This window comes from Stegastes partitus, unplaced genomic scaffold, assembly GCF_000690725.1.
Source record: "Stegastes partitus isolate 25-593 unplaced genomic scaffold, Stegastes_partitus-1.0.2 Scaffold1589, whole genome shotgun sequence".
Lineage (NCBI taxonomy): Eukaryota > Metazoa > Chordata > Actinopteri > Pomacentridae > Stegastes > Stegastes partitus.
This window is the reverse complement of record NW_007579320.1, coordinates 21,288-32,104: the sequence shown is the minus strand read 5'-3', so window position 1 is coordinate 32,104 and position 10,817 is coordinate 21,288. Positions and strand designations below refer to the sequence as shown.

Sequence of the window (10,817 nt, the reverse complement as noted above, 5' to 3'; positions counted from 1 at the left end):
GAGGCGTCCCGCAGCTCCGGCATTTGTCAGCCCTAATTTGATTCTCACCCGACACCGTTTGCCCCCTTTAGGACTGGTCTTTACGTCGTCGGGATGTTATCAAGCATGAGGCCCATCGGTTTAACTTGTCTCTCTGTTCTCTATTATGTCCCCTAAACACAGATGTGTCCAGCCGAGTGAGGAGAAGCCGGAGAATCAGCCAGCGTCCCTTCACCTCCTCCTCCTCCTCCTCCTCCTCCTCTTCCCCTTCACCCCGGCCTCCTGCACATGAAAGGGGCCGCACAGGGCCAGTGGACGGCCGGTGGGGTGTGTGCTATGCGAGGGCCCCAGACCCAGACACAACACAACACACAGCTCTGCGGGCCACCACAGCTGGGCTGGAATGTGACCTGCTTCACATTTTAATGCCAGACTGGGCCCTGTGTTCATGTGTGTGTGTGTGTGTGTTCATGTGTGTGTGTGTGTGTGTGTGTGTGTGTGTGAACTACAAGTGGAAGGAGGAGGACACGGATGGAGGGACGTCAACTGCTCGCCCGACAAGCCGTGACCGAGTCCGGTGTTTTTCTCCCCTTCGGCAGCGGCGCGACAAAAATCGCCCAAAAAATCCAGGAGTATTTTCAAAATCAACTTTATTCGTTTACCGTCAATATGCCATAAAACTTGTATAGTAATGACTTGCTAACATGAGCTATCGCAGATAAAATAAAACAATCTGTAATTAGATCCAACAGAGGTATATTCTGCCTACACTGTTTATCCACAGCCCTATAAGAAATAGATCAAATAAATATGAAGTACACGAGTCCACATACATATTCTGTGTTGTAAATGAAACTTATCAAAACGGATTCCAAAAAGAGGAACCAGAGAGCTTATTTGATTCTGGTAGATAACTGAGGCTTCACATCGCATTACAGTGAGCTCACGTGCTCAGGACAGATGTTACACAATGTCAACTGTGAGATACCCATGAATACATAAAGCAAATACACAAATCATATTAGAACACACAGCTACGTGAAGGATATTAGTGGATTTAGGATAACATTTGGAGAGGGAGGGGGGGGATTTAAATACTTTGTACAGGGTACATGCTTGTGACTAATAATGTAGTTGCTTTGCCGAGACAGTTGAGCCCAGATGTGGCCACTGTCTGAGCATGTTGCTAATGGGAATAAGGGGTCTAACTGGACCACGGCTTTGAGGAAATCACGAATAAAAACAACTAACAAAACGATCAATTTTGCGAAAATCTTCTGAGTGATATGGAGAACGAGGTTGGCAGCAAAACCTCCAACGTTACAGATAAGTTACTAGCTTTGTGTTAGCTGGCAGTCGGTCTGACTGTTGAGGTCACTGGAGCTTGGAATCATCTGAACGCGACACACGAGAGCTGACGTTCAGGGAGACTCTACTGGACGGCCGAGAAATCTTTAAGGAAGTCGCAGGTTTTCTTGTGGACGATCTCGCGCAGCTTCCGGACTCTGCGAGCGCTGGAGGAGCCCACGAAGCTGTCGGGCTGCAGGACGGCCATCCCGTTGTGAACGTCCCCCATGATGATGAGCTGCCCGTCGGCCGCGGTGATGTTGGGGCAGGGGCAGTTCCAGTCCATGTTGAGGAGGGTCACCTCCAGAGGTTCCTTGCCGAAGAACCTGAGGCCCATCTTCTCGTCCTTCAAGATCTCCTCCACCGTCACCAAAGCGTGGCCGGACTCCTGCTCCTCGGTCAGCTCCATCACTCGCCCGAGGATCACAAAGTCACTCTTGCAGAAGCTGGCGACCATCTTGCCTCGAGGTTTACACACCTTGCAGTTGTGGTTCTTCGGAAAGGGACACATCTCTTCGCAGGCCTCTTTGGACTCAAAGTTGTTCTCGTTGCCGCCGCAGCCTCCATACACAAAGGACTGGCACTTTTTGAGAGTGCTGCTGTACGCCCAGCGAGGCTCGTAGGCTTTGCAGGGCCCTTGGAGGCTCGGTAAGCTGCAAGGAGCCGCCAGCTCCGCTCCGCACGACAGCATGCAGGCTTCGTAGGTGTCGAAGTGGTTTTGGTTCTTGTTGCACTGACTGTAGGTGAAGGTGAAGCAATTGTTCCTCTTTGGTTCATAGTACCAGCTCATGCTCTCCTCTCCACAGTCATCCGTGTCAGGACCCTTGAGGCACTCTGCGACTGGAAAAGGCAGGTTGGTGCTGTTCCCTTCTGCATTCTTACCTTTGGATTCCTTCTTGATCACCACCAAAGGAAAGTGCGACGACACGCTTCCCCCGACGTTTTTGGCGGTGCACGTGTAGATGCCGGCGTCCTGAAGTTGTGCGTTGTATATAACCAGCTGACCGATGTTGGTGACCACGACGTTCCCCCGGACGTGATTGGGTCTCATGATGGTGTTCTCTTTGCCTTTCAGCTGCTTCTCCCAGGTGATCTCCGGATGTGGCTTCCCAGACACCTCGCACAGGAAGCTAGCTGTCTCACCCACGAAAACCGCCTGCTGGGTGGGTCCGCTGTGAATGGCAGGGAGCTGGATGTCAGTTGGGATTGTGGTCTGGAGGGCGGTGGTGGGATGTAAGGTGGTTTCTGCAGGGATTGGACTGGTGTTTGGCCAGGTCAGGTGGTACCTGTAGGTACAGACCAAACAAGACAGTAATTAATCAGAGCCAGGCAATGTCAAATATTTGGATAAATTACAAATACAGTCGTGGCTTGATAACCTGAGACTAAAGGTCATACTTTCTTTCTTGTTGGATAACAAGGCGGTTGGATTGTGAAGACGGAGGTCGAGCTACAAGGAGGGCTTGATGCTTGATTTGTAGTTAATATTTATTGTTAGAATAAACTATCTATGTATATGATATTGTTGTAATTTACTTGAAACAAAATAAAAGATTCATCATGAACTACATCGGTCGCTCCATGGCAGCGCACGACGTGCTCTGTGACTTCTGGTGACTTCTGGTCAAAACTTGTTAGATGCAAATTTTACGTATGATGTCTGACGTGTAACAGCATCGAAGCAAAGTGTTTCTATGATTGATAAGCCCGATACAACCGCAGTATATAGGCTCATAGAATTGTTCAGGTGTCAAAACACGTCACATTGTTTGATACTTCCAAGAACTTCAAAGCACCAAACCTGTCCCTCCTGTGCTCCACACATGTAGAGTTGTTTACGAACAAACTGATGCAAACCGACTTCATAAGTTGGGCAAACTCCCTCAATGAGTGGGACTAGCGTACTGTTAGAACACTACGCATCGCTGGATTTCACGCCTAACTGACCGGTGTGCTTGTGCACGGGCCCGTCGGTTGACATCAAAGGTAACTAAATCTGTGGGATTGTTCAGTCAGATAATACGCTGTTATCCTGATTTAAATAAAATGTCATGTCCGAGTCAGAATCCAAGCCTGTCGCTATGGTAAGGCCATTTTTTATGGGTTTCGTTCATTTTTCCTAAAAACCTGTCGGATAGCAAGGTTTAGGATTGTTAAGGGTCGGATCATCGAGTCACGACTGTAGATGTATTTTTCAGAAAATGTTCTTGATTTGGAAGACTTTACCTCATTACACCAAAAAAAAAGCAACAAGTAGAGATCTAAAATACTTAACATGTTACCTGCAGGTGACCTCAGAGATAGAGATACCCTTGGAGCAGGCCTCAGCATCCATGTAGCACTTGTTATAATATGTCATGCCGTCGGATGCGCACGTGAAGTGGGGTTCTCTCTCGCAGCGGTCCCGACACTTACAAACAGGCTGGCCGTCCCAGATGTCGCACTCGGACCCTTGCTGCGAGCACATGAACTTGTCGCACGTGGCACCCTTTGGCATCCCGATAGGGCCCTTGCTGCCCTTGATGTCTATATAGCGCGCTGCCACACAGCTCTTGTTACCGCACACATTAGGGCAGCACTTCTCAAATGTTTCACAGTCCTAAAGTTTGGAAAAAGAAAATAAAACTTCCGCACCACATACCAGCCACATCTGTTCAGTATATAATAATAACAAATTTTATTTCTACTGCACCTTTCAAAACAACTTCTACAAGGTGCTTCACAAAGCATTAAAATACACAAAAGTAACATCAGTAAGAACTTTGCAACTTTAAAAAAAAAAGCTGTTAAAATATATGCACTAGACAAAAACAGAGAAATTAACTGGATGCTTGGTGAAAACGTGAAGATTGAATTCTGTAAATGCTCAACATCTGGCGGCACTAATCAAACTTAAAGGCAGCATTTGGTTTATTTTTTTTAAATAAAAGTAACCATCTGCATAAACTACATCCAGAAATTCCTTCAGATGTGTCCAGTTTATGTTTTTCCTTTTAATGTTAAAGGGCAGCAGCTCCTTGAGAGCACAAAATAATAATATAATTTAGCTGAGCAAGCAGGAGAACCCTAGCTAATAACAGATCAAACACTTTTTTCTGTTCTGTGCATTTAGGAGAAACTATATGAGAAATGTTTGATATCATTCACACCGTTACTGTCTTGTTCAGCCTTGACACTTGTAACTACAGTGTGCTCAGTAACATCCTAACTCAAGCACTGGCGCATGTTCTCAGATGAAAAACATCTATTTTGTAAAGTAAGAGACAGATTTTTTTTATTTTTTTTGCAGGATAAACTCACCTGGTCAGATTCGCACTCGCGCATGCAGGTGCTCATAGCATCCACCCACAGGTTGGGGTTCAGGTCATTCGGGCACAGACCTGCGTGGGAATACACCACTTTGGCCACCGACATGGGCATCGGCATCGCTCTCACACGGCAGCTGTCCATGTACAGGAGTAAAGTGTAGCACTGTCCCAGAAGAAACCAAATCCATCGGGGAAACAGCATCCACCACATATCCGGCGCGTAACGGAGCGAAAAGGGCTGAAAATCCAACAAACTTTAAAGCGTCGATAAAATGCCCTTTAAACTATCTTCAGTTAAATTCTGCAACCACCGGAATCAGAAGAAGAAAAAACGAAACGGGCGCTTTCGTGAGCGGTCCCGGTCAGGAGAGCCGTCCAGGTTAGTCGCTCCACGTTAATAGCAGCAAGAGATTAAAGCTGCAGAGTGCAAACCCCCTTAAAGTCCAGCTACATGAATTACAGTGGCCTGTCTGCTCCGACAGCAAATCCCAGCTGAGTTACAGTTATGATCAACTTAATTAAAGAAAAAAAAAAAAAAAGTTCGCCAACAGTTTGCAGCCGCTGTTCGTGGAGGACTGGCGAGACACCTGTGCGTAAAGCGCCGGCTGCCTTAACCCTTAGCTGGCAGCGTCGGCGCAAAGGGGAAGGAGATGTTCAGCAATCAGCTCCAAATTAGATGTGATGAAACTTACTAATCATGCATGAAATAAAACATTTATGTTTGCGCTTGTAAAAATAGGATAGTTCACTTAATGGCACATATAAATAATAATAATAATAAAATAATAAAAGACTTTATCGTGGCACTGTGGCAGCGCTGCTCATCATCATTAACAGGTGAACACTTCAATACATATTTCAGTATTTTAAATGTTTGTTTAATGTGTATTATTTAACAGCACATTATTCTTTGGACGCTTGTATTCTCCTCTTTGTGGCACATTCCTGTGATGACTGTAAACTCTGCGCTGCTGCGCGTCTGAACCACAAGTCAGTCTCCAGCAGATGGCGCCAGATTCAGGGCAGCTTCTCTGGACGTTTGTTAGACATAAACCCTGTTCTGGTTTGACTTTAGCAGTGAAAGTGTAGCAAATAGTGCAAGCTCCTTTTATTCTGCTTGATTTAAATGTACAGGTGGCTGCATTATGTGTATTTCACTTGTTTGTAGCTTTGCAATTCTTTCTCGTTTAAAAAAACTTTTAATAAATAGTTCTTCTTTTCCCATAAAAAAATTCCCTGCCCCACAAAAACCCTGAAACCAAAAGCAGCCAAATCTTTCAGGTAACTATGCTGCTGCACCAGACGGCGGTGCTGAAATAACTGCCTTTTAGATATAATGAGCTCATTTTCTGCCGTATTACCTTTAACAGTTTATCATCTGTTATGACAAGAAATGCAGCTGTTCTCCAATCAGTCGTGCAGTTATAGTGAACTGTGTGGTATCACATTATAAATCATTCAGACTAAACTGACCAAATAAGAACACATGCCTCTCCAGACAGTTTGTCGTATGTGTTAAAACTTATGGGAGTTAAATGAACCACCGCATTTTACAATTTGATAATGACAATGTGTCTGAGTCACAGACTGAAAAATTAAAGCATTAGAATTAAAAATGATCCACAAAATGTTCACTCTGTCTGATTTAAAGCCGTTGCTGGTATCACACAGGACGGACTTTAAGGTCACGCTGCTGTCTGCGGTGGAAGTACTGCAGGCTGCTATCACAATATTGACATGCAAGAAGTCACAAGCAGTACAGAAACCTCGAAATCATGCTGTGAAAAACTGTATTATTCCCCAGAAAGCGATTCCAGGAAGTTCTGCACCAGACGAGGCTTCAAAACAAAACAAAAGGGCCGGTGGTCTGTTTTGGAGAAAAAGGATCTCGCTGGCGTCGCCCAAACACTGACACACACTCCAAGTTTTTGCTAACGCTATAAAGCTGGTCTGTCTTTATCTTTGGATGGACGTTAAACATGTTAATAGCTTTGCTCTGTGTGTGTGTGTGTGTGTGTGTGTGAGTGTGAGTGTGTGAGACGATTTGAGTGCAGTTATGGAGACTGTGCTTCCCAAGCTGAGTCCCTGCTGAGTCCAAAGAGGCCCAGTGCTCTTCTGGCTAAGTCCCAGTCTGGTCCGCTGTCTGTGTCTTTGAGGGCATTTACATACACACCAGCAACACTCGCTCACTTCCAATGTGCATGCGTTCATATTAATACATAGCAAATGTGGCAAACGCTAACCGTCAGCAGGTGATGTGAATTATTTACGAGGATTCGCTTCAAGAAAGTTCCAAAACACTCTTGCACATATCAGCACAATCGCATGCAAATGTGCAAACACAGTCAAGCTGTGTTTTCACTGTCTGCTCACCCGCTCGCCCCCTCAGGCCCTCCACCCCTAACCTTCACCCCTCAAGACCTCGCATTCCCAGCATAGTCGACACTGGGGCTACAGGGCATGTCACATATTGAATAAAGCCACCCGGAGGACCCCATGCGGGGCGCTCCGTCCAGTCGATCTGCAAGTATTGTCTGCAAACAGACCTTGACTTTGACCTCCTCCGTGCACCCTCGCCATGTTTGCGAGCTTTTGCAAATCTCGTGAAGCATTTATTCAGGTTTATTTTCAGCGGCATCGCAATCTGTAGATTGTGTCAACATGAAACTAACAGAGGCAGAGTCATGTTTTTTGTGTATTGGCATCCTGGTCGTGTTGTTCTCAGTAACTGAAGCTGATGCATTTCCAAATCATGAAACAAAAAGAATCAAACATTTCTTGCAACTTTTGGGGATGTTTGACAGAAGAACTGGTCTCGGGTGGTACTTCCTTTTGCCAGTCAGACACAGACATTTCTGATAAAAGAAAACAACGAAGCCCGGTTAAGCATCAGTATCTACATTAGTCCACCACATCTAAATGTGTCAGCACGTGGTTTTTATTTCAAAGAATGCTTTCTATCGTGACTGCATTTCACGGCACCCACTCTACGATTAGTGACAAATAAAATCTCTTCAATCTTCAAACTTCTTTAATCTCATAAATGATCCTGGTGTTTTACTAAAAGGCCACGAGATGCAATGACTCAGTGGTTTTCAAGCAACCAAGAGGCAAAGACGGATACGACAGGAAAGAGACTGACTGCAAGACGAAGACCTGGAAGTGGGTTTTTCAATTTTTCAGTGCCACCTTCATGAAGATACTAGACAAACATTTTGAAGGGAAGTCTTGATAGCACTGATCTGAGGAGGCCGTGATGTATCGGTCTCACAACATACCGCGACATGTTCTTCTAAAACTAATATTTCACCTCCGATATGTTTTGATTTTTACTTCAAAGTGGTCAGAAGTAAATATCGTTTGGTTCCGTTCTTGTTTGTTCAGCACATGATGCCACAAAAGTGCAAACTGTGGCTTTTGCACAGTTTTGATACAACAATTGAAATATGTAAAATTAGTGAGTTATTTAAGTGGTTGTAGCCACATTTTATTGCCTGCAGAGAAACCCAGACTGGATGTTTGATCTTATGCTAACTTTTTACTATCGCTTATCAACCAACTGTTCTGTCAAAGCAGCGACTGGGGAGCTGCATTAGTTTCCTGGTTGGGTTTAGATGATGAAAACAGATTTTTTTTTAGGTTTTAGGAGAATGCACATCTTGTCCAAATGCCTAAACACAACTTTAAAAAGTGCAATAATGCTGTTCTCACTACAGGTGGACACTGTACCAATTGTTTTTTTTTCAAACTTTTTGGTGTTATGCATCTTTGAAAACTGAATCTGTAAGAAGCAGTGCAGTAAGAATTCATCTTTCAAATACTTGCTCCTCTACAAACTCCTCACTTATGGCGCCGATACAAGCGGTGGTTTCCTGACTAACCGTAGACGTATTCCACATAAATCACAAGGTTCAGCTGGGATTTATCCATATGAGCGACTCCTTCCCTGCTGAACTCTGTGAGGCTTTACAGTGTCACAGTATTGGAAATAAGTAGCTCTGCATATTGGCTTTGTGCATTACGCCTGTTAGAGAAGGGCACAAACTGCGCCGAGGGCCTTAGTCCCAGCACATCGGCCGAGGCATGTACCTGCGAGTAACATCGCCTTCTGCCTCCGTTTCTAAAATGCTCTTAGGGGTTCGTCTCCTGCCCGCGACTGAGGCCTGGGAAGCCGGTTCCCAACAATGAAGGTGTTATGACTGTTCATACTAAGCTTATTATGAGTGTCTCGTTCCTGAACAAAGGAGAGAGACACGTCCAGCCACAGCAGGGCCCTAAGCTGATTCCTCGGTCTAGACACATGCCGATGGACAGACATGCAGGCACACAGATGGGCGTCCACTCAGACGTATACATCCCGACATCCATCCGCCGCTTTTGCCCTCCGTTGTTGCACACATGCACGGCTAACTTCCCAAAACACCATTTCTGCTCAGATTATGCAACAGTTGTGCGCTCCGGATGGGAACATCTGGTCACCACATGAACACGATTGTATTCATTTCACTGAAGAGGTTAAGGATTTCACAGATAGCGGAGCACGTCAGCGCGACCATCGCTTAGGTGTTGTTTATGTTCTTTAAATCAGGAGGGGAACATAACAAAATGTCTTGTTGGTTAAGTTCACAACGGAATGTACAACATTGGCTGGCTGTGCAAGTGCAGGTCAAAAGTGAATGGACTGGTTTAAAGCCCACAGCTGGAAGGTGCAGCAGCGCAGAGTTCTGAATCATTCATCATCATAATAATAATGCAACTAATGCGCGGTGATAAACTACCGTCTTCAATTAACAGCTTAGATCCAAACCAGTCACTGGACGTCTGTGTCCAAGTAACTATCGTAGCTTGATGTCTGAGTTTATATCTAATCCATGTAAACAAACTCTGTGTCTCAGCGTGCAGAAAAAATAATGTTAAGCGACATGATGATCACGGCTGCACGGTGGAGCGGTGGATAGCACCGTCGCCTCACAGCAAGAAGGTCGCCGGTGAGGAGACCCGGGATCTTTCTGCGTGGAGTCTCCATGTTCTCCCCGTGCAGCGTGGGTTCTCTCCGGGTTCTCCGGCTTCCTCCCACACAGTCCAGAAACATGCTGAGGTTAATTGGTGATTCTAAATTGTCCGTAGGTGTGAATGTGAGTGTGCTTGGTTGTCTGTCTCTAAGTGTAGCCCTGTGATAGACTGGTTACCTGTCCAGGTGAACCTGCCTTCACCCTGAGTCAGCTGGGATAGACTCCAGCCCCCCACGACCCTGGTGAGGATGAAGGTGTAGAGATGATGGATGGATGTATGGACATGATGATTGTGTGAGACAATTTGTCTACAAAGTTGAATTTTGCTGCATTCTTTGTGTTAACATAGTTATCCCTTGAACCCTCTAAACCCAACAACAGGCTTTGAACGCGTGTATTTTGAAAATAATTCCACCATTAATCAGAGCGAGAAACTGTAAAAACAAAAAACAATCACAGGGTTTTCAACTCGACGTGTCATTCTATCAGGAAGAACCAAATCTGAGCTTAAAATTGTGATATATCATCAAAATTACTTCATTTTGTGTCTTGTTTTTTAAAAAATTTGAGGTTTTTTTGACCAGATTCTGTAAAAACAAACTAGTTATTTGCTCCCCGGTTCATCTGTGACGCCACAAGTGACGGAGCTGCAGCCACATGAGGGGGTTTCTGTTGAACTGCAGGATGTGTTTAGAGCAGATATGAAGTGAAGTACGGAAACGAATTAAAGATGGAAGCAGAAAACTGTACAGTATGTAGAGTGACCTTCTGTGTCCAGTACTGCCAACACCTGGGGAAAAAATGTTGATTTTATTTTTTTATCCTTTTTAAAAATGATTTTAATGTGATTGTTTTTTAAACAAGGTGGCGTCATGCTGCACAAAATATGTCAGAATTCACTTTATAGTGCAATTTAAAACTAGTGGAGAGCGTGTAAAAGTGTGACAGAAGCAAGTAGCACCTAAAAAAGTGGGGTTTACTGTATTAGTTCACAGTAGTTCATATTTATAAAGCTGTTGCATTAACGTGAAGAACTTTGTCAGACGTTTCCACCTGACTGCTGCAGCTGCTGATGTCCGTGTGATTTGTTTTCCCCACAAAATTTAATGTATTTTAATCAAAAAAGTAATAATAATAATAATAAAAAACGAATTTGAAAACTCGAGGCAGA

At 44.7% G+C, this 10,817-nt stretch overlaps 1 protein-coding gene across 1 annotated transcript; it reads right to left on the bottom strand.

Annotated features, from left to right (window-relative positions):
• Positions 1 to 1,166: 1,166 nt before the first annotated feature.
• On the bottom strand, positions 1,167 to 4,845 carry wfikkn2a (info WAP, follistatin/kazal, immunoglobulin, kunitz and netrin domain containing 2a). The gene is made up of 3 exons (XM_008300781.1): positions 4,627 to 4,845; positions 3,609 to 3,925; positions 1,167 to 2,612 (listed from the first exon to the last, which is right to left on the bottom strand). Exons 1-3 carry the CDS (start codon positions 4,843 to 4,845, stop codon positions 1,412 to 1,414), a joined length of 1,737 nt encoding a protein of 578 aa, XP_008299003.1. The 3' UTR covers positions 1,167 to 1,411.
• Between the last annotated feature and the right edge of the window lie 5,972 nt (positions 4,846 to 10,817).